Source organism: Aspergillus aculeatus (genome assembly GCF_001890905.1).
Source record: "Aspergillus aculeatus ATCC 16872 unplaced genomic scaffold ASPACscaffold_12, whole genome shotgun sequence".
Classification (NCBI taxonomy): domain Eukaryota; kingdom Fungi; phylum Ascomycota; class Eurotiomycetes; order Eurotiales; family Aspergillaceae; genus Aspergillus; species Aspergillus aculeatus.
The window spans coordinates 674,049-695,566 of NW_017962987.1; the positions used below are offsets into that span (position 1 = coordinate 674,049).

Genomic DNA, 21,518 nt, shown 5'->3' on the forward strand with positions numbered 1-21,518 from the left:
CTTACGGTCTCACCATGGCCCAGTTCTATAGCTGGAACCCCGCCGTGGGTTCTAATTGTGGGGATATGGAGTATGGGTACTACGTCTGTGTGGGCATTTCCAGAACATCTAGCCTTTCCACTGGAGGTGCTACATCTACAACCTCAGCGTCTGTCACTAGCTCTACTCCAGACACTCCGCAGCATCGGGCTTTATCGCAACCTATACGTTTCGGCGCCAAGTTCGACCTAAAGCGGAAAGGGAAGGCCGCTCGATTTCCGCAGGAATCCAGTCCAATAGTGTGGAAGTCGAGTCTCAAGCTGGAAGGGATATTGTACCAGTCACGCAAAGATTATGTATTGGAAAAGTTCAAAGCTGAATGCCAGTGCGTGTCCTTATTGCAATATTCACATATCGAGGAGCTCCTCAAGGTAGTCATCTAACGCTATAATCTGGAACTGACTTCCCCATTTCGCGCGAAAGTCCTTCCGGCGATAAGCATAACTAGTAACTGGAGTAAAACTGACCAACTCCACGGTCCACCCGCGCCGCAGTGCTCTTTCCACCATTTTCATGAACCCACCCGAGAACTCGGCTTCCGCCGCGTCGCCCGTGGCAAGAACAATGGTGGCAGGTTCGTCTGTATCAAGCAGACTCTCCAAGATCTTGAGATGTAGAATTTCGTCCACACCCTGCTCAACCCAACGCTCCTCCGGTCCCTCGTTCGTTTCAGAACCACTACCGGGGTCGTGGGAACCCGTCCGAAGATTCTTTCGAAACTTCAACTGACGGGCGGTCATGTGCTTGACCTTGTGCACACGATTAAGGATATTGGTTTCGTAGCCAAGCTGTTCGCCTTCACGGATGGCAGCAAACCAGTCAGACCCAACCAAGACTCGCTTGGCAGTGGGCCGCCCGCGTTCTAGGATCAAGGAAAAGTTTTGGAAGGATAATGGCAAGCGCCGAATGCGCGTCTTCACAGGAATATTCCGAGACAGCTTCATGGTATCGTGATAGCCAACCATAATCTGAAACGCGTTAGTTATGCATATGGTGCTTCAAATGACGAGACTTACATTAGACATATCCACGAAGACGTGAATAGGACGGCATGGATTCTTGTCCTTCTTACTGACCACAGGACGATTCGCCTGAGCAACGATATTTGCATAGTCCGGGAAGTTTTTCAACAGTTTGGTCAAGAGACCAATTCTCCGCTCCGTGGCCGACTTGTAGGGACTAGACTGGATACGTGAAGGGTCGGGGTTAGGCGGGCACTTGGCAACTTTCGAAGCCAGAGGCTCCACCGTCTCATCGTATGAGGATGGTGGGGTATCGTATGGGTCGACAGAAGTACTCGCTGCACCCACTTGCGGAGGAACCAAAGAAATGATTCCCTTTTTTGTAGTGAGGGGAGGATCGAAGACACTCAAACTGCCATCCGAATCTGCACCCTGGTTGCTCTCACTTGAGCTCAGGTCGTGAGTAGCTTTGGCTGATGCATTGTTGAGGCGGGCCTTGCATGTTTCAGCAATAACCTTGGCTTGCACTTTGCGTGCTCTTGCAACCCCAGAGCTAGGGATGGGTTTGGGTGGTGTCCGAAGAGGTTCTTGGTCGGTATCCTTCGCTGCCGACTTCCTTGACGAATGGCGTTGAAGTATTTCGATCGGAAGGTTCGGTGGCGAGGATGGGGACAGGCCTTGAGCTTGAGGTTCAATGTTTGTATCGGACGACAGGTTGCTGGCATCCCCCAAGTAATCCCACAGTGACCCAAAATCACCAAGCCTTGGAGAGCGAACTCCCAAGCTCAGTTGAGGTTGCTGGGAGCTTTTTGGGGTGGGATCATCTTGATTTGCTACCTCGGTAGACTGGGAAGCTGGGAGAGAATCACGGTGGCGATAAGGTGCATATGAGCTGCCGCCGCCGTAGGTAGGCGTGCGGAGAAGGTTTATCACCGCAGTGAAATCCCAGTTCGAATTGGACTCAGCAGACGATGGCATTGAAAGATTCGACAACAAGAAACAATAAGGTGTGTGGAGCAAGGAGACTTCAATAGGCGCCCAAGATAGATAAGGGCGGGGTTGTTGATATCAATGGGGAAAAGATAGGAAAGACTGGCTGACTGGAAGAAATCACACGAATCACAAGACTATGAGAATGAGTCTGCAAAAGAAGTTGAAAGCATCAAGATGCAGAAAATCCACATGTTGGTCGAAAGACCCGTATAGAGAACGTTGGCATGGAAAGCAGGAAGGAAAGAGAGAGAGAGAGAGGGGAGAAAGAATGAGTATTCAGAAGGAGAGATGGGAAGCGCCAGCAACGGTTAGGCATGGGCCGACTCGGGCTCGAACGGGGCGGAGTCATCGGGTGGCGGTGAACAACTGTCACTTTTCTGTCAACTGTGACCGCTTGCTTGTTATAGATTCAATCCGGTCTAGTCCTAAAGGAGGGTAGCTTTTTTCGGAGGTGTGAGAATGATAATCCGGAGGCTTGGCCATTGTACAGACGCTAAGCTGTAATCAGAAATCTGGGGATGGAGTCATGACGACGTCATGTTCCAGACTTGGATCTGGACTCAATCGCAAGTGGAAAATTCCTTGATTCTCTGCAAGCCTCGGTATCCAAAATGGAGCCAAAGCCCATCCACATCCGTCAGACTATGACGATCATCTCGATCTTGCCCCATGATTGGGGCCGGGGTAACTTCCTCATGATGACGTTCATTCGCTGGTATCCTTCCATGGAAACGCCCCTGGATGCGAAACAGAGGGCTCGGATGGCGTGTGATGGTGAATTGGAAGATGATTGAAACGACGTCATCGAGTGGTTTCTATGGGAGTCAAATGTTATATAAAGTCCTCTTCATCAACCTTCTCACACCTTTCTTTCCCATCATCCAACAATCTCAAACAATCAACCAAGCTTCTTAACTCTCCACTACAACTTTTTTTCAAGAACAACTCCCGTACAAACAAACAACCACTCAACATGTCTGACACCGGTCGCAAGGATTTCTCTACCAGTAAGTGTCTATTGCAGCTGCCTCTCTCGCTGCGGACTTGACACTCACATGCATCTGCAGAGGCCAAGGAGGAGATCACTCCTGACTCCACCAAGTCCACCCAGGACAAGGTGAAGGAGACCTTCACCGACACCACTGATCGCCTTGCTCGTGGAACCCAGTCCGATAACTCCAAGTCCACCACTCAGGAGGCTTTCGACAAGACCCAGCGCTCCCATGACAACACCGCCCACGGTGGTGCTTCCCAGTCCATGTCAGTATCTTCGATCCTTATCCTAACTGACGAGTGATATTAACTATCAAGCAGTGGTGACAAGATCAAGAACGCTGTCGGCCTCGGCGACAACTAAATCGGTTTCATAATACCCAAGTACAACTGTAACATGGGTTGCAGCGGACTTTCGGTTTTCATCATGTGAATCATTGCCGGGGGAAAACTGGCGGCTATGGGCAGATTGTTCTTATGATTTTCATGAGTTGACGATACCAAGCCTTTGATTGTACTGCTCTCACTAGGTTTAATACAACATGTAACAGAACTTTGTGCATTCTTCGTAGTTAATATTCTCATTCTCATCTATCTGTCAGCCATTGCATCTCGTACACGAACAAGTCTCTGGAGTTCCCTTTCTAACTCCTTGCAATTCGCGCGAGCTTCAGGGACTTCTTCTGGAAGATTATGGAGCATGTTTATCCTTGTCTCCAGACTTCTGACTGTCTCAAAAAGCTTTATCACGTCTGCCTCTTTTGCCATGACATCTTCCAGCCGAGGTTCCTTGCCCCTGTTCCTTGAAAGAGAAGCGATTTTGTCCCGATACTCACCCACTTTCGCACCAAGCGACTTGGTATTCCGTGTCCACTCGCCCGTTAGAGCTGGGAGATCAGCAGGCGTCTCAAAAGCTTCATTATTCCGAAGGTCATCCAGTTGCGCCCGCAGAGTAGCCAGCTCCCTCTCCAGATAGTTTTGTAGTGCTTCCACTTTCGACATTTGCTCCTGCATGTTGAATTCCTCCGTCGTGAGGTCAATGATAGACTGACCGAGGTCAACTGCATCGGTGCTCAAAGCCCCAAGCACTGCAGTTGTTTCCGCCAGATCGTCAAGACTCTGTCTACCGCTCTCATCAAGTGAGAGCTCTATTTCATCCAAAATTTCGATTTTTTTTGTCCCCTCGCTCCGTTCCTGAGACTTGTAGGCTTGGACCGCTTGCTCGCGTGCTTCATGCACTACCATTGCCTCTTCATCCGCTGTATCATTGGCGGCAGCCAGGGCAAGCAAGGTCCGTAATGTGTCTTCATTCCGTTCAAACTTGGGAATTGGGTTAGGCGCATACTGCCGGTTCAGCCAGGTGTTCACATAGGCCCAATCCTTGGCTTCAATGGCAGCTTGACGTGCCTTGGCGGGGGAGAAAAGAGGACTATCCATGGAGAGTATAGTAATTTGTAAGAGTGATTGAGGTGATACTATGCAGAAAGGGCCTCGTATGAATTGAATATAGAGAAGAATAACGCAAAGCCAACAATCAATGCATCCATGAACATGGTTGCCAGCTCCTTCTTCTCCGCGGGGTGTGTTTGTTCCTGAATGCGCCTGACATAAGCAAACGCCCGCCGCTCCTTTTCCGCCCGCGGGTCTTTCTCCGCTTCCGTTGCGATACTCCGCAGCTCCCAATTATCTTCTACACGCAGCTGGCTCAGGCGCCATTTGATCAAGCCACCATGGCGAGCTATTTCCCACCGAATGCACATCTAACGAGTCATACTTCGAAAAAAGCCTCCTCCCCAGCTTCCTCCCCGCTCTCTCCCCCGACCCAGCAGCGATCCAATGCGCTGTCCAACCGATTGACAAGTGTACTTTCCGCCTCATACGCGGATTCAGACATTCGTGATGCTTTGGAGACCCTCAGTCTCCGAGGAATCCATAATACTGCAGAAGTCCGAAGGCAACTCCGTCTAGACGTTCAGAAGGAAGTCGTCGACTGCAATGCTGAGATTGTGCGCGACTTTGGAAAGGTTGCGGAGGTAAGATAGGCCCCCATGGAGCCAGAGCTGGGAGTGGAGTGTTACTAACACCATATGATTCAATAGCAACTGAAGCGGATCGGGACGGTCATCACCAACCTCAACCAAACGTGCGAGGAGATGCGCAAACATATTGTTATGGCCAAACAGGATACAACGCCCGTTCTGGAAGAAGCGTCTGCGTTGATGAGGCAAAAGACCGAGGCGGAGACCAAACAACAGCTGCTCGATGCGTTCACGCAACACTTTGTTGTCCCAGAGGAGGAAATTCTGGTATTGACGGCTGCAGAGGAACCAATTGATGACCACTTCTTCGAGGCCCTTGCCCGAGTGAAGCAGGTGCACCGGGACTGCGAAGTGCTTCTAGGTGGAGAGAATGAGCGACTCGGTCTGGAGCTCATGGAGAAGAGCACCAGGAGCCTGAACTCCGCCTATCAGAAGCTCTATCGATGGATCCAGAAAGAATTTCGGTCTCTCAACCTGGAAGACCCTCGCATCAGCAGCTCCATCCGGCGCGTTCTCCGCGTGCTGGCGGAGCGACCCAGTCTGTTTCACAGTTGTCTGGATTTCTTCGCTGAGGCTCGGGATTACGTTCTCTCTGATGCCTTCCACTATGCTCTTACAGATGCAGTTGCCGGAGGTGGCGGTGACCGTCAGGTGAAGCCGATCGAGTTTTCTGCACACGATCCTCTGCGCTACGTTGGAGATATGCTGGCTTGGGTGCACTCAACCACTGTTTCAGAACGGGAAGCCCTAGAATCCTTATTCGTTGACGACGGCGAGGAGCTCGCCAAGGGCATCCAGGCTGGCCTAAGTAGTGAGCCGTGGTCACGCATCGATGAAGACCAAGAAGTCACCTTCGACGGACAGAAAGCCCTCAGTGATCTCGTCAACCGTGACCTGGTCGGCGTCTCACGGGCCCTTCGCCAGCGAGTTGAATTGGTCATCCAAGGCCACGATGACCCCGTTACGTGCTACAAGGTGGTCAACCTCCTCTCCTTCTACCGAACCACCTTCGCGAAACTCCTTGGATCTCAATCCAATCTGGCCGAGCTCCTCGAAACACTGGAGAGATTCACCTTCCACCACTTCGAAACGCTCATGCAGGAGGAAGTCGGCAGCCTTTCGACCGACCACTCGGCCCTCACCCCGCCAGGCGATCTTTCGCCCCCGCAATTCATCCAAGACGCCCTAGAATCGCTCACCCTTCTCATGAAATCGCACGACATCTCCTTCGGCGCAGAGGAACTACCCTCCTCCCCCACCGACAACAACAACAGCACCCAAGAACCCACGCCCAACAGATTCACCCCGGTGCTCCGCTGTGCCTTGGACCCATTCCTCGACCTCGCCAAATCCACAGCCCAGGACCTCCCTCCCACCCCACGAACCATCTACCTCACGAACATCCATCTCGCCACCCGCGCAACCCTCACCCCGTACCCCTTCGCCAGCGCAACCCACCTCCCACCCCTCAGCGCGGCCCTCTCCGCCCTGCGCATGGACCTCCTCGCCATTCAACACAACTACCTCCTCACCGAATCCGGCCTCCAGACTCTCCTCACAGCCCTGGAACCCTTCTCTCCTCCGTCCGCCGCCCCCAAGCCCACCGACCCAGCCAACCAACAAGCCCAACAGCAGCAGCAGCAGCAGCCCCAACTCTCAGATATCGCACAGATCACCACCCTACCCGCCTTCCAGCCCGACGCTCTCGTCCTCACCAGCCAACAGCTCGACGATTTCCTGCCGTCGGCGCTCATGGACGCCACGGATCATCTGAAGCGGGTGCAGAGCGCGACGTTCGTGAAGAGCGTGACCGAGGAGGCGGTCGAGGCGTTCTGTCGCGACTTTGAGTTCGTCGAGGGGATGATTATCGGGGCGGATGAGGCGCGGAGGAGCTCGTTGGCCAATGGTGGTGGTCATGGGGATGAAGGTGTGGATGGGGCGGAGAAGAAGGGTGTAGTCGAAGGTGGGGAGGATGCAGAGGAGGAGGACGGGGAGGATGAGAAGGAATGGGGCTTGAGGAAGTTGTTCCCTCGGACGACGGGCGAGATCCGGGTTTTGCTGAGCTAGTAGATACTTTTTGAGAAGGTGTGTGTGTGGGGTGTGGTATTGTATATATGTGTTAATGTACTTACATTCTGGTTTGACTTGTTGGAATTGTAAATAGATATATACGTTTGTTGATGCGGGTACTATTATATTCTCTTTCGGCAAGAGACCTAACTTACACGAAGCTATCTCATGCTCATTTCCACCCAAGTCCCCACCACATGAGTTTTCTTCAAGAGCTCGAACCCTGTCTCACCATAATCCCATACGGATCCCGATCCTTCTCACTGACCGCCACCTCGCACGAATCATCGGCAAACACCTCCTTCAACCCCTCCTCCGCATCCTTCTGCTGCTGCAGCCCTTCCTCCCTCCGCACCCGCCAGGTCTCCTCCACCTCCTTAGCCAACTTCTCCCGCATCACGGCCCGCAGGTACCCGCGCTCGGTGTTCGAATGCGCCAGCGCCACGACCACCGACCCGCGCTCGATGGCCGCCAGCGCCTCGTGGTGGCTCAGCTCGCCCGTGAACAGCAGATCGGGGATTGGGGATTTCTTCATCAGCACGCCGGACCCGGAGCCGGGGCACACGCCCACCGTGCGGATCTTCAGCTCATCCACCGAGGCACCCTGCGGGATGGCGATGGGGATCCCGCCGGGGAACCCGACGCCCTGCGCGATGCGGTCGATGATGGCAGTCAGCGGTTCCGGGTCCGTGAAGGTCACGATGCGGCCCATGCCAGCCGTGTCCTCGACGCCTTCGGGGAGTGGCGGCGGGGACGGGAGGATGGTATGGCGGGTGTGCTTGGGGATTTTGGTTGCCTGGGTGGCCGGTTGCGGGGTGGGGTAGACTGGGTGGGAGTACGTGGCGGATGAGGAGTGTGTCAAGGTGGGTTTTGTCGGGGTGGTGGGTGTGATGGCGCCGGTCACGATATCGCACAGCCAGTCGGCCATGCCCCCCGGGGTCGCGTCGATCGCCGTGTGCGGCGAGTACACGCTGATGCCTTCGGAGGCCAGGCGGAGGAGGGTCTGTTGTTGTGGGTCCGTGAAGGTCAGGGATTTGAGGCCGCGGAAGATGATAGGGTCTGTATGTTTGCGCGAAACAAGGGAAGGTGGTTAGTTTTGAGGTGGAATGGATGCAGGGCCGGATAGAGAAAAGCGTACGGTAGGCTACGACGATGGAGTCGCGGCGTGCAATGGCCTCGTCGGCGACGGCTTTGGTGAGGTCAATTGCCAGGAGAACGGAGTTCTTCTGGCGGCGCGATGCGTTGAAGGGAGCCTCGAGGAGTACTGCATCGTCGGTACTATTAGTGGATGGAGGGAGCGTGGGGATGAGGCTGGCGGAGGGAGCTCACGGCCAGTGTTGTCCCAGCTTTTGTCGGCCAACGACTCAGGATAGCTATGGGAAGAATAATTAGTGTCAGAGAACGGGGTGTGCATATCCAGCGCCCGAGACGAGATCACATACAGCTTCCTCATGGAGCTCACGACAGCCTGGGTGAAGGGCGATGAGGCGGGGTTCGAAGAAGCAGCCATTGTGGAATAAAGACGAGACGATCGCCGAAACAGAGAGTTCATAGACACTGTGCGAGTCGAAGTAAGTATCTGGACGTTTCGGTGGGTGTTGCTTCTTGATATGACCTAGATTGAGCTTGTTCACGATGTCTTCCCTTTGTTCTAGATCAATGAAGCTAGAGGAGTTAAGAAGAGGATTAATCTCGCCAGAAGCCGAGGATGAGCTTACGCCACAACCGCACAGACGTAAAGTAAACCCCAAATGCATACTAGTCTCCCACACCAGCCACAGCCGGGATTCGCTGACCAATATCGCAATGCAGAGAAGCCCTTCCCTTAGTTTCAATGGAGGTTCCGTCATCCTACATCGGAAGAAGCATCACCGCCCGCGCGCGAAGTTTACAGCCAAAAAAATAGCCCCAACTGCATCATATTCATCCCATCGCGCAACACATCATAGTCTCGACGGAGTATCTTTTTTTTCTTTTTTACCTAATAACAATCAACAACAACCACAGCACTCCTCCTTCTCGACACTTCTCTCCCCTCTCCCTTCTTCCCCTCCTTCACAAAGCACTACTTGATGTACTCCCGCACCACCTTCTCCTCGCTGAGCAGAAGTTGCCGCTATCTTCTCCGCACTCCGGGCCTCCCACCGAAGTCGACTTTTTCCCTCTCCGCGCGCTCCTTCTCCGCCATCCACGCAGCCATGGCCGATGCGACCTCCGGTGTCACCGCCGACTTGCTGAAGAGCAAGCTCTTTGACCAGCTCCAGGCGCAACACGTGGAGATTGAAGATCTGTCGGGTAGGTCGGGTCAACTTTGTTGCTGATTAATTCTGCTGCGTTTCCCGCGTGTGGGATACATTTGTGCTGTGCTTCTTGGATCGATAATGAACGTCGAAATATTGACCACTTTTTCTTCTATATAGGTGGCTGTGGCCAGGCTTTCCAGGCGGTCATTGTCTCTCCCCAGTTCGATAAGAAGACCATGCTCGCCCGTCACCGCTTGGTAAACTCGGTCCTCAAGGCCGAGATCGCTGCTATCCATGCTTGGACGCCCAAGTGCTACACCCCCGAGCAGTGGCAGGCTCTGCACCAGGGCTGAGAATGCTTCTCCCTGTTTGAGACGTTGTGTTGCAGCCGAGAGACTACGGGCAATCATCGGCGATGGAAGGTTTATATTTTGGGTCTCCATCAACACGTACAAGGGTAGAATCTTGTACAAGGCTATCATAATCTGTGGGCGTTGGAGAGAAGGGGTGTTCCATGTGCTGAGAGGCTTTGCACACTGCCGGCCATGTCTAAAGTTCTGCTATGGTTGCGAGAAAGAATCTGATAATGAATAAATATTATACGGTTTTTCGCATGTATAACAGATTTCTATAGTTACAGAATAGATTGCCCGCGTCACGCCGTTCGGCTCGCTTAACCCAGCACCTTCTCAGCCGCGGAGACTGTACATAACACATCAGCAATCGGAGGATAATGCGTGTGAAAGACTGTAGTGGGCACATACCGTTGACGCCGATGTTGTCGGGCTCCACGAAGGCCTCCTTGACCTTGCCGTTCTCGACAACCAGCGCGTAGCGCTTGCTGCGGTTGTTTCCGAAGATGGAGGCGCTGTCGAAGGTAACATCAAGTGCGTCGGAGAACTTGCCAGTAGGGTCACCGAGGAACCGGATCTGACACTCAAGATTTAGTTGGTCTGTTTGACATGCCTAGAAAACATAATGTGTGTGTACTTACGCCGCTCTTGCCAGAGGCATCGAGAGACTCGCCCCAGGCCTTGGTCCTGCGCGCGGAATTAGTTTACTATCCAAACCTCACCAAACCGCTGACTTACACAAAAGGATCATTGACGGCAACGACAAACACCTGGCCAGCCTCCTTCAGCTTGGGGTGGTTGATGTAGCCGGGCACGTGGGTGCTGGAGCAAGCGGGGCCTACACACGACCGGTCAATATCGTTCCTCCGATCCGACATCGTATGTATGGTAGCCATGCTGCAGATGACTAGCTCTGAACTCAATTTGGGGGATGAAGCCAGAGGAAGTCATGCGTGGCTAGCAAGGTTTCAGGCGCAAAACCGGGAATGACACATACTGAAAGCGGCGGGGACACCAATGATGACTCCCTTGCCCTTCAGCTCCTTGGCGAGGTTGACTTTGTTGCCGGGGGAGTTCTCGACCAGGACATCGAGATCGGGGATGGCATCGCCCTTCTGAACAAACGCCGGGGCGGTGTTATGGAAAAGCGCCCTCTGGGACAGGACGCGAGGAACGCCAGCGGTCAAACGGCGAGCGGCGAACATTGTGATGAATTGACTAATGAGGTGGAACTTGGGAAGAGGATATATTGCGGGGAAGAGATTGCTTTGGATTTGATGTTTCAAGTTTGCCACTACCCCTGAACAGAGTTGAGGTACAAAGTTTGTCGAAAAAAAGAGGGGGAAGAGAGAGAGAGGGGATGAAGGAATTGGAGGGAATTGTTCCTGAGGGAGAGAGCTTGGGGAGTGAGTGAGTGAGTGGACCGGGCAGCTCCCCAATCACCCGGAACATTATTTCGTCATGGTCGCTTCCGCCTGCATCGCGCCCGGACGTCAACCGACTTCACTCACTGTCAAAACGTGCATCTCTATTCCATGAGACAAAAGAATTGTGCCAATGATTTAACCTTGATCGAGGACGAGAAACCAGATTCAGGTGAGGTTTTCCTCGCTTCGCTTTGAAGGTCTTCCGCCTCAAATTCGTATGCTATGCAGACGGGCGGGATACTGATGTTGTGTTGTTGTCTCTACGCGGCATGTATAGAGGAGGATGGCTCAATCCTCGGATTGGAAGAAAGCTGCATACAATTTGCCTGAGCTAGATTAAGCTGACCCGAGCAGGCATTGGACCCTCATCGACCGGGCTGGATCTTTGGAAGATGACAGTTCAATTTCCGGTTTCATGATTGATTTGCCCTGCATTGTCTTCAGTATATCGGACTGCAAGGGTGCAGCACATTCAAGTGGCTTTCTCCGTGCGATGAGTCTCGAACTCTGGGCCGCAACCCACCCAACTCATAGCGAACTTAGCTGGTGGCTAGGCTGGACGGGACAAAATGCATTTCTGTTCCCCAGTCTTCCATGTCCGTTGGCGAGTCCGAGAGAAGTCAAGTCTGCGGGAGACCAAGCAGTCGGGTACCGTTTTATATTAAACCGCTGGGCCATGCCGCCATGGGGACCATAAGAAAACAAGTACCCCGGACTAGTGCGTGCATGATGAGGCCATAGCTTCATTTACCGGACTCATAGTACTTTAAGTCTGTGTTTGTTATTGAACTGGCTAACCAGCTGTGATAGTGGCAATTCATGAGAGTCATCGATCACAATCATTGGCTCAAATCAGGTATTGCACGGTTCTGTCTGATCTTCCCTTCTACTTCTCCTTCTCTGGCCCTGTCGGCTATCGAATTATTACTCAGCGAGGTTCAGTGAGGGATCGGCAGCCGTTGCCGAATCCCGTGAACCTCCCCTCACTGAATGGATCCCCGATCTCCATCATTGTTTGATGATCATAATGGAGGTGGGTGAAAAAGAGACAGGAGAGACGGGAGAGGGACTGAACTACTTACCGGTACTTAATCTACCGAGAAGGTTGAATATTTCGCTCATTCTCATGGCTGATGCTATCGCATTCCTAGCTTCGAGCCTAACAAACTGTCTGAGATTTCCCCCCCCTCTTCTCATCCTCCAGACGGTACTAGGCAATCATTTGTCGGAGCCGAAACGAGACACCAGTAAAGGCAGTCTTGATTTCTGCCCAGGTGATCGTGGACGCACAGGTTAACGGCCCCTCCCTGCGGCACCAGCCTATCTCCATGTCACCCCCCCCATCCTGCCCATCCTTTCCATGCAGCTTGTCTGCAACCGTTCAGGCGCACTGACAGCTTCCAACCGGCTTTCCCGCCAGAATTGCTCGCCAAATCGCGGGCTTCAGGTATTTATTTTTCCTTTTCCCCTTCCGACTACTTTCGTGATCTTCTCTCCCAATCCTGGTTTTGTCTCTTTCTTCTGTCCAGTGACGTTGTCTCGTGTGTTAAGAGAGTCCCAGTTGGGTTGGCCCATCTTGAGTTGTCCTTCGTTAGCTCCGAGGCTCTAAAATTTTAGTGAGGGTTAGAATTCCTGTCTACCCCTCCTATCTCCTTGCTTTGGGGGGGAAAGGAATCCAAGCCATTTCGGGCATATCAAAGCCTGGCAAATACGCAGGAGAGGGCGAGAGGGGGGAAGTTGAAAACAATGCAAATGATCGCAACGATGTTATCTTTTGGTAATGTCTACGATAGCGCATTCAAGCGAAGGGAAGTAGTTTATAAGAATACAGCACATTGTCAAGGACTTCAATAGTCAATAGTCTGAATGACTACCTGACCATCGGATGTTGTGGCTAGTGACCACACTACTAACCAGTACTACTTACTAATGAGTTAGTGACTGCCTGTTACTCTTGGGGCAATCCACTTTCCAGGCTACTACATTGAATGAACTACTACAACAAAAAGTCTACTGGCGAGGTATACATTGCCAAATGGTGAAACAGCACATCCAGCGGTCGAGCGGGTAGTATAGAAGATGATGGTGACGATAATGATGATCTTTTCGAGTACCAAGATAAAGAAAAAAAAATAAGATAAATATATAAATCGAATTAATTATTTTCCCCTTCTTAGACATCAAAGACACCTTCAACTCTCAAGGTACGGTACGGTACAACTCTACCAAGCCAACGCCGCCCGCCGCCGCCCGGCCAAATCAAGTCAATGGTTCCAACCCCAAAAACAATCATCCCCTCCTCTTCTTCCTCTTCCTAAAGACTGAATTGACTGCCAGACTGACTGCTAGACTGACTGCCAGACTGATTGCCAGTCTGCCACAACCCAGTCCCCACCTTCAAACTAAAACTCCATCGGATTAACTAATGGTAATTGATCTCCATTCCCAATTCCTACCAGACTGGCACACTCACTCCCTTCAACTTACCTCCACCACACCACTTAATCCATCTGTTGCGCGCCCATTCGGCCACTCGGACGGAGGGTCTAAAGTCGAGTTTCCAGTCCAGTCCATGCTACTACTATTCTCTTTTTCCCCTTCTCTTGCCTTACCCACACCCACCACCCCCCCTCCCCATTCCTCTTTTTTTATTTTTTTCCCTTCTCCCTTTCTTCTTCTTTCCTCTGTCTTGATTGTGTCTTTCATTTTTTTTTTTTCTATTCCTATTATTTATTTTTATTCTCGGCTCGTCGCCGATAGTCATATTACTTACTTCTTTGTGATCTTTGAATCGAGCGCCCGACTGGTTCCCTTTCCTTCCCGGTCGCTGCGACGTGTGTTGAGCCTGTTGCTTGTTCGATCGGTCGCGACCCATCTAGCCCATGATGGACGGTGGCCAGACCTCGACCAGCGCCGCCCCTGCCGGCAACTCCAGCGATTTTGTAAGTCTTCGTCGTGATCTTCGTGAAACCCATAATCGAGAACATTGTTCTATCGTATTATTTTACTATATGTTTCAGTTGCTAACCATCATGCTCAGGTACGGAAACTCTACAAGTGAGTCTCTATTTGCTTCTCCCGTTCCTTGATCGTCGCTTTTCGCCTCTCATCCAACCCTGTCCTCCTCCCCGACGCCTCGCCCCCCCTTAGCCCTCTATTCCACCTCTGCGCCAAATCAGTGTCGACGATCGGTTATATCACTTTTAACATGCATACTGACGTTCTCTAAAGGATGCTGGAGGACCCGTCCTATGCGGAAATTGTGCGATGGGGTGATGAAGGAGACAGCTTCGTCGTCTTGGAGGTACCGTGTTTCGCACCTCGCAACTTCCCCCGCGCTCGCAAACCCTTTGACTAATTGCGTTCGTCTTAGTGCGAGAAATTCACAAAGACTATTCTGCCGAAGCACTTCAAACACAGCAACTTTGCCAGTTTCGTGCGACAACTCAACAAGTACGATTTCCACAAAGTGAGGCAGAACAACGAGGAGAATGGACAGTCGCCTTATGGGCAAAACGTAAGTGGTGCAGCGATGCGCAGCGGAAGCTAGTTTTATCCTAATTGGATTTGCAGGCGTGGGAATTTAAGCATCCCGAGTTCAGAGCGAACAGCAAGGATTCGCTCGACAACATCCGCCGGAAGGCTCCCGCCCCGCGCAAACAGACCCAGACCGCCGACGACTCAGTCCCCACACAACAGATCGATCTCTTGAACCAACAGATCGTGGCACAGCAACAACAGATCCAGCACTTGTCAGACCGCTATGCGCAACTGACTGTCGATCATCAGTTGATGTTGCAGGAAGTGATGCGAGTCCAGAAAACGGTCCTCAACCACGAAAGTGTCATTCACCAGGTCATGAACTACCTACTCTCCGTCGACGCCCGTCAGCGGCGGGACAGCAAGGCGGCTGCGTCTTTCCAGGCCCAGGGTCAAGCAGGCTCGACCCTCAGCCCTTCCCAGGTGGCTACAATGGACGACGAGCCTTCTTCGCCCTTGCAGCAGGCCACCAAACTCTTGAATGATATGAACGCGGAGATTCAGTTTAACCTCGTCGGCCTCGACGGGGTTGCTGATCCGTCCAAGGCTGCCGGGGCGGTTGTACCTGCCCCTGGCATGGATGGCGCCTCACGCAATGGCGTGGTGCGCGCACCTGCTGCGGCAGCAAACCCAGCATTGGTGTACTCGAAGATGAACGGTGACGTCGAGCCCGTGGTTTATCCCGTTGGTGCGACCAATGGCATTGACCCCATGTACGGCGAGCATGTCAAGAATGTTCCTTACCCAATGCCGAAACAAGAGGTCGACGACTCTCGGAGACAACAAGTTCAGCAGGTTCAACAGGTTCAGCAAGTCCAGCAAGTACAACAGGTTCAACAAGTTCCCGACAACCGCAAGAAGAGCGCAAATGTCGATCCTGGCTGGGCCCGCAGCCCTCGTATCTTGCTTGTGGAAGACGATCAGACGTGTCGTCAGATCGGCGGAAAATTCTTATACTCATTCTCTTGTATCATCGATACCGCGGTATGCTTCTCGCAAAACTTCCTTCTCGTAATCAACGCTGACTTGGCTCCCAGCTCGATGGATTAGAGGCCGTGACGAAAGCCCAGGCCAACCCTGGATATGATTTGATTCTCATGGATATCATTATGCCTAATCTAGATGGTGTCTCCGCAACGCATCTCATCCGCCAGTTTGATAGGACTCCTATCATAGCCATGACCTCCAATATCAGGAGTGACGATATCCAGCTCTATTTCCAGCATGGTACGTCATTTCTCTCGATCTCCCGCTCATTACAGTACCAAAGTAGACTGACCTGAATTAGGCATGGACGATGTCCTTCCCAAACCATTCACGCGAAAGAGTCTTCTCGATATGCTTGAGAAGCACTTGTCCCATTTGAAAGTCGCATCGCAGAATATAGAAACTCCTCAGCCAGCCGTTCCTGTCACGATGGCTGCTCAGAGCTCCGCCGCACATTCGATCAAAGAGGATAGCTCTCCAGGCCAGTCACCGGCAACATCGGTGAACAACTGGCAGTCACCGGGCCAGTACCAAGGCATGGCCGCTGTACCTCATAGCATGCAGCCTGTCCCGAGTCAGTATGTTCCCACGACCCCGGGTCCCGCTGCATACGCCGTTGATCAAAACGGCGTTCAATATGCCACTCCCGCTGTGGCCCTTGCCCCAGCAGCACCCGCTGCTCGGCCACAGGTACGACGGCAACTTTCAGAAATGTCGAGTGCGGGTGAAAACCCGGGCATGGCCAAGAGGCCGCGGATGTACGCACATCCAAGCCAGCCTATCGTCAGTTCCATGCAGGCCACACGAACTGGCTAGCTGACGTGCGGCTATCTTTGTATTACTCCTCACCACTCCCACCTCCCCTTTTGCAATAGCGGTGGCCCTAGATTCCATTCATCTACCTTTTCATCTCTCCGCTCGTTGAACATCCCATCCTCGAGCTCTCCATTCCATGAGTTTCCATAACCTTTTTGCGATGGTCATTGAACCATACCTTGTTGTGACATTTAGGAGTTGTGCTACATTTCTGTCCCGTTTGGAATTATACGATATATCACGGTGTCGGGGCGCGTCTTATCATTTGCATTTGATTTGGGGACCCGCTTGCGGCAAAGCTGGTCGGTTGTTATTCGTATAGGGTGACTGGGCTAGTTCTGAAGGTCTCTGTTTCCTGGCATCCAGGTTCGTGGGCCCGTTCACAGGCCCACGGACTGGCAGCATTAGTATCATCTTTTTGTACGTATTATCAGTTTTGTGGATCGTTGAGGCGCTGGCATTTGTGTAATCCCATTGTGGGGTGCAGGCGATTTCTCTCTAAGTCTTTGTTATCTTATCGAAGTTGCAGAAAAGCTGCTTCAAGAAGATTTGTGATTCAAGATACATACAACAGCAATCCTGTGCATCAATACCATAGAGCTTCTTTCCATAAAGCAGTCGATTGAGTTAATTTTGAGTTAATTTCCAATCCAGGAAATGTTGTTTCAGTTAAGTCCGTACAGCACACGTAAGCTACCAAAAATGGATACACCTACAGTACCGTGGACACCACTTTTAGACTCATTCGGCCCTCAGAGGGGCAGATCTGATCCTCGCCCACCGCAACCCAAGCTTTCAGCGGCCCCCCGATCGAGCGTTCATCAGCTAAATTATGACAGCTTGAGTTCTAGACCCACGGTTCCTGAACAAGGGGGATTCCTTCGAGTCCAGGAGGGCCCAGACCGTGGATGACGTTCTGGACTCGACAACTCCCAACTGCGGTTAGCAGCTGTGGCTGAGGGCTATCCAGTCACATGACACAGTATCTCACGTGACCACTAGCGACAGCAATGAGCTTCGGCAAACAAAGCAAACATGTCGCAAGGTGGGATGAAGTCTGACTCCGACGGAGGGACAAAGGCTTGGCGGAGATTTTGCGACTCTCTCTCTCCAACGCGGTTGTCACTTTGCGTCGGCATCACCCCCGTGAGCTTCATCTTCGAATTTACGAACTTTCTCTCAGCTCCGGAGGAGACTCTTTACTCGCTTGGGTAAAGGCTGGGTAGAGTCAAAATATACAAAAGTTGCCAGAAGAAAAGCCTTAGTTCATACTTCTGAGATTATCCAATGTGAGTTTGTGCTCTTTTGTGTCCGCAGGGCTCAATCTCTCCTTCCGAGCCGCGAATGAAATCATGCTGAGACACGGCTACTTCAGATGGGTCCGAAGAAAGGTGGCGCACCGAAGCAGAGGGGAAATGCTGCGGAGACGGTAGAGGAGACGCTCCAGGCGGTGGTATGTTTGGTTTCCATGAAAACGTTATCCATGAGGAGATCCCGGCCGGCTGGCTCGGGCATCGAAGCTTGAATTTTGGCTGATCATTCTGGTGGTTTGTGATTAGGTGCTTGCGGATACCTTCGAGACGAGATTTGAGCCCTTCACTCTGGAAAGACCTCGGGTACGTTGTGTGCTGTGTTTGGAAAGTCTGGCGGGAAAGGCAATGGAATCATGGGTATACGTGGGCTAACACACGCTGGGGGAGGATATAGTGTCTCCTGACGCTCGCGAACACGCCTCTCATCGAATATACCCTTGAGTTCCTTGCTAATGCGGGTGTCGAGGATGTCTTCCTCTACGGTGGTGCGCATTCGGATCAGCTGGAGAGATATATCAAGTACGTGGATCAAATTTTGGGGAAGGCTGGCGCATTTTCGCGTGTCTGTTGGGATTGATGTTGTGAAGCTGACAAAGAGGCGTTGGATAGTGCGTCGAAGTGGAGAGCGCCCTCGTCGCCCTTCAAGCAGCTGACTTTCCTCAAGTCGACGTCAACCTCGGTCGGAGATGTCATGCGTGATCTGGATGGCAAGCACCTGATTACCGGAGATTTCATCGTTGTCAGCGGCGATGTCATCAGCAACCTGCCGATCGAAGGCGCCTTGGCCAAGCACCGTGCTCGTCGCGAAGCCGACAAGAATGCGATCATGACTATGATCCTGCGGGAAGCCGGCCGCAACCACCGAACCAAGGCCTCTTCCGTGTCTCCCGTCTTTGTGATCGACCCGACCAAGGATCGTTGTCTGCACTACGAGGAGATTGACCAACACAACCCCGATTCCACGCGCCTCAACATCGAACCGGAAATCATCACCTCACACCAGGAAATTGACTTGCGCCAGGACCTGATCGACTGCAACATCGATATCTGCACGCCTGATGTGCTGAGTCTCTGGTCCGACAGCTTCGATTACCAGGCGCCGCGCAAGCAATTCTTGTTCGGTGTGTTGAAAGACTACGAGCTGAACGGCAAGACGATTCACACGCACATCATCAAGGACCACTATGCGGCCCGCGTGAGGAACCTGAAGGCGTACGATGCTATCAGCAAGGATATTATCTCCCGATGGACGTATCCTCTTTGCCCCGACACCAACCTGCTTCCCGGCCACAACTACGAGCTCCGCAAGGGAAGCCTGTACCAGGAACAGGGCGTGACTCTGGCCCGCTCGTGTGTCATCGGCCGCCGAACGGTTATCGGCCAGGGAACGAGTATCGGGGACAAGACGACGGTCAAGGATACAGTTCTCGGCCGGGACTGCAAGATTGGCAAGAATGTCACCTTGGAAGGTGCCTACATCTGGGACGGTGCTGTTATCGGTGATGGAACGACAGTCAGACAAGCCATCGTTGCCGACCGGGCAGTCGTTGGAAAGAACTGTACCGTCGAGCCCGGTGCTCTCATTTCTTTTGGCGTGGAAATTGCCGACGGGATTAAGGTTACCGAGGGACTGCGCATCACGAAAGCACCCAGAGATGAGGACGACGGTGTACCCACTAGCGAGCCTGAGATTGTCGGTGAAGGGGGTACGGGTTACGAATATGTGCCCTACGAAGATGAGGATGAGGATGACACAGCCAGTAACGCCTCGTCAGGATTGAGTAAGTACTTTCCCTCCGGTTCATCGCTTGATTCAGACCATTGCTTGCTAACCGCATACCTGCAGTCTACAATATGGCACATCTCTCGCTATCCACCGACTCCATCTCCACACTTTCATCAGAGATTTCCGACTTTGGCGGCTCCCGCTCTGGAAGCTTTAGCACTACGATGTCCGATGATGAAGATTCGGACCACTTTGTACACGATGCTGCGGCCAGCGTCTATGACAGTTTGCGGGAAGGCGTCACGTCGGATGTGGTTCAGCTGGAACTGGTCAGTCTGCGTATGACGGCCAATGCCTCGGACCACCAGGTTCGCCGCGCCGTAGTCTCCGCGTTCATGAAGCGGGTGGCGCAGTTGATGGAAGGTGGAAAGGGTGCCGGAGAGGCGGTCCGAGAGATCTTCGGCAAGTACCGGGAAATCGTCGAGCGGGCCTTGTTCGACCGCGAGCGTGAAGACAAGCCCGACCAGGTTGACCTGCTTGTCCTCCTTCAGCAGGACTTGGTGCACCGCAGCCGTGGCGATACGGTTCTCCTGTTCATCGCTAAGGAACTGTACGACTTGGAAATCATTGACGAGGAAGCCTACGAGCAATGGTGGGACGATGAGCGCTCGAGCAGCACCGAGGAGATGCGACAAGTGCGCAGCCAGGCACAGCAGTTTGTTGACTGGCTGGCTAATGCTGAGGAAGAGGAGAGCAGCGAAGAGGAAGAGAGCGAGGAGGAGGAAGATGACGACTGAATGAATGACCTAGACTGTGGTATATAGACTGCTTTCAAAATCCAAGCTACGATCATGATCGATTGTTGATCAACGATGATATACCTCTGGGTGCCTGGGTGCCTGGGTGCCTGGAATACTAGACTACAAATTTAGCGGTCAGATGCTACGTGGAGAGTAGATTTTAGCTATGGGATGCATCATTTCCTCTGGAAAAACGGGGTGTGTAGCTGAGGTTATTCGACTTGCGACATATTCAACTCGAAAATATCACCTCCCCCCCATCCCAATTAAAATTGATATGCCAGGGGGTGTAGGTGGTACGGGGTCAGTAACTAGGCTGAATGGCTCTGCAGCCTGCATCTGTCCCCACTCTGGAGCCTCAAGGTGACATATATAATCCCTTTTTTGATGTCAGCTGTGTTCTCTCTCCTTTCTCCTGACCTGAGTTTGGAGCTCGCAAGTTTCGCACCCTGAGGTGACAGATTTATAGTTGCATGAATTTGCTATTCATCATTTTTTGTTATAAGTCTGACGAGGACTGACGACTGACGAGTTGTATTGTCTGTTGTGAGCGGTAGTTTTCCGAAGGAGCTGAGCAGAGAGAGCGAGCGAGTCAAGGCGGTCGGACCAAGTGATCTGCCCCCACATCATCTCATTCTCTCCCCTCCCTCTCACTCTCCCGTGACGTCCATCCGCTCCCTTAGTGACACCCACTCATCCACTCATCCACTCACCCACCCTGACTACCACCACTACCACATCCTTCTTCTCCTTCTTTCCCCTTTCCTCCACCCCTCTCCAGATTGGCATCAATCATATTGAGAACTAACCCTGCACGAATCCCCAACACGGACTCCATCCTTTCCATTCCATCCCATCCTTCGGATCCGGAAAATTTACCTCACCCTGATTCCTTGGTAGGCTGTGACTGTGTTGCCCCGGTAAAAAAGGAAGGTCTCGACCAACCATCTCGAGACCGACTTTTTTTTTCGTGTCAACACATACCCCGGCTTGCCAACGGACTCTGCCAAAAAAGATATTCACCACGCCTCCCCTCACGAGAAAGAGAAAGGCGGCCGAGGCGACGCTTGTAGACAACGCGACCACAGCAGCAGCGACAGCCGCCACCACCACCTCCTCCGATACTAACGTCGCCTTCGCGCCCGCCGCCACCGCACCCTGCTCTTCTGACAAATCCACCCGGAAAAAGCTCAAGTCGACCGACCGGGACCCCGACA

At 52.5% G+C, this 21,518-nt stretch overlaps 9 protein-coding genes across 9 annotated transcripts; 5 read left to right on the top strand and 4 right to left on the bottom strand.

The window, feature by feature from the left end:
• Window positions 1-128: 128 nt before the first annotated feature.
• On the bottom strand, window positions 129-2,252 carry ASPACDRAFT_122836 (NYN domain-containing protein). The gene is made up of 2 exons (XM_020196574.1): window positions 1,056-2,252; window positions 129-1,007 (listed from the first exon to the last, which is right to left on the bottom strand). Exons 1-2 carry the CDS (start codon window positions 1,977-1,979, stop codon window positions 387-389), a joined length of 1,545 nt encoding a protein of 514 aa, XP_020054331.1. The 5' UTR covers window positions 1,980-2,252; the 3' UTR covers window positions 129-386.
• Window positions 2,253-2,889: 637 nt separating this feature from the next.
• ASPACDRAFT_80108 (heat shock 9/12 family protein) lies at window positions 2,890-3,538 on the top strand. The gene is made up of 3 exons (XM_020205568.1): window positions 2,890-3,001; window positions 3,062-3,254; window positions 3,309-3,538. Exons 1-3 carry the CDS (start codon window positions 2,968-2,970, stop codon window positions 3,349-3,351), a joined length of 270 nt encoding a protein of 89 aa, XP_020054332.1. The 5' UTR covers window positions 2,890-2,967; the 3' UTR covers window positions 3,352-3,538.
• ASPACDRAFT_122838 (uncharacterized protein) lies at window positions 3,481-4,562 on the bottom strand. The gene has a single exon (XM_020196575.1). The coding sequence runs from the start codon at window positions 4,422-4,424 to the stop codon at window positions 3,579-3,581; it is 846 nt and encodes a 281-aa protein (XP_020054333.1). The 5' UTR covers window positions 4,425-4,562; the 3' UTR covers window positions 3,481-3,578.
• Window positions 4,563-4,717: 155 nt separating this feature from the next.
• cog6 (Golgi transport complex subunit COG6) lies at window positions 4,718-7,093 on the top strand (the record flags this gene model as incomplete). Its single annotated transcript, XM_020199831.1, has 2 exons — window positions 4,718-5,020; window positions 5,087-7,093. 2 exons carry the CDS (start codon window positions 4,718-4,720, stop codon window positions 7,091-7,093), a joined length of 2,310 nt encoding a protein of 769 aa, XP_020054334.1.
• A 211-nt stretch (window positions 7,094-7,304) lies between these two features.
• Window positions 7,305-8,606, bottom strand: ASPACDRAFT_53535 (Nif3-like dinuclear metal center hexameric protein; the record flags this gene model as incomplete). The annotated part of the gene is made up of 4 exons (XM_020202758.1): window positions 7,305-8,155; window positions 8,235-8,360; window positions 8,426-8,469; window positions 8,539-8,606. 4 exons carry the CDS (start codon window positions 8,604-8,606, stop codon window positions 7,305-7,307), a joined length of 1,089 nt encoding a protein of 362 aa, XP_020054335.1.
• A 688-nt stretch (window positions 8,607-9,294) lies between these two features.
• On the top strand, window positions 9,295-9,692 carry ASPACDRAFT_45296 (BolA family protein; the record flags this gene model as incomplete). Its single annotated transcript, XM_020201578.1, has 2 exons — window positions 9,295-9,391; window positions 9,517-9,692. 2 exons carry the CDS (start codon window positions 9,295-9,297, stop codon window positions 9,690-9,692), a joined length of 273 nt encoding a protein of 90 aa, XP_020054336.1.
• A 320-nt stretch (window positions 9,693-10,012) lies between these two features.
• ASPACDRAFT_53536 (peroxiredoxin family protein) lies at window positions 10,013-10,897 on the bottom strand (the record flags this gene model as incomplete). The annotated part of the gene is made up of 5 exons (XM_020202759.1): window positions 10,013-10,041; window positions 10,104-10,269; window positions 10,334-10,379; window positions 10,431-10,530; window positions 10,690-10,897. The coding sequence occupies 5 exons, from the start codon at window positions 10,895-10,897 to the stop codon at window positions 10,013-10,015; spliced, it is 549 nt and encodes a 182-aa protein (XP_020054337.1).
• Window positions 10,898-14,004: 3,107 nt separating this feature from the next.
• On the top strand, window positions 14,005-16,462 carry skn7 (putative stress response transcription factor SrrA/Skn7; the record flags this gene model as incomplete). Its single annotated transcript, XM_020202760.1, has 7 exons — window positions 14,005-14,061; window positions 14,160-14,176; window positions 14,351-14,423; window positions 14,493-14,636; window positions 14,693-15,643; window positions 15,697-15,886; window positions 15,948-16,462. 7 exons carry the CDS (start codon window positions 14,005-14,007, stop codon window positions 16,460-16,462), a joined length of 1,947 nt encoding a protein of 648 aa, XP_020054338.1.
• Window positions 16,463-17,560: 1,098 nt separating this feature from the next.
• ASPACDRAFT_80111 (translation initiation factor eIF2B catalytic subunit epsilon) lies at window positions 17,561-20,341 on the top strand. The gene is made up of 6 exons (XM_020205569.1): window positions 17,561-17,751; window positions 17,838-17,915; window positions 18,022-18,078; window positions 18,170-18,294; window positions 18,385-19,556; window positions 19,622-20,341. The coding sequence occupies exons 2-6, from the start codon at window positions 17,838-17,840 to the stop codon at window positions 20,296-20,298; spliced, it is 2,109 nt and encodes a 702-aa protein (XP_020054339.1). The 5' UTR covers window positions 17,561-17,751; the 3' UTR covers window positions 20,299-20,341.
• Window positions 20,342-21,518: the final 1,177 nt, after the last annotated feature.

Bases quoted from the DNA above. Each gene is read 5' to 3' on its own strand.
- ASPACDRAFT_122836 (XM_020196574.1), bottom strand. From the start codon at position 1,979: ATGCCATCGTCTGCTGAGTCCAATTCGAACTGGGATTTCACTGCGGTG. The intron at 1,008-1,055 runs GTAAGTCTCGTC...AACGCGTTTCAG, and splicing joins TCTTCGTGGATATGTCTAAT to ATTATGGTTGGCTATCACGA.
- ASPACDRAFT_80108 (XM_020205568.1), top strand. From the start codon at position 2,968: ATGTCTGACACCGGTCGCAAGGATTTCTCTACCA. The intron at 3,002-3,061 runs GTAAGTGTCTAT...ATGCATCTGCAG, and splicing joins TCGCAAGGATTTCTCTACCA to AGGCCAAGGAGGAGATCACT. The intron at 3,255-3,308 runs GTCAGTATCTTC...ACTATCAAGCAG, and splicing joins GGTGGTGCTTCCCAGTCCAT to TGGTGACAAGATCAAGAACG.
- ASPACDRAFT_122838 (XM_020196575.1), bottom strand. From the start codon at position 4,424: ATGGATAGTCCTCTTTTCTCCCCCGCCAAGGCACGTCAAGCTGCCATT.
- ASPACDRAFT_80111 (XM_020205569.1), top strand. From the start codon at position 17,838: ATGGGTCCGAAGAAAGGTGGCGCACCGAAGCAGAGGGGAAATGCTGCG. The intron at 17,916-18,021 runs GTATGTTTGGTT...GTTTGTGATTAG, and splicing joins AGGAGACGCTCCAGGCGGTG to GTGCTTGCGGATACCTTCGA. The intron at 19,557-19,621 runs GTAAGTACTTTC...GCATACCTGCAG, and splicing joins TAACGCCTCGTCAGGATTGA to TCTACAATATGGCACATCTC.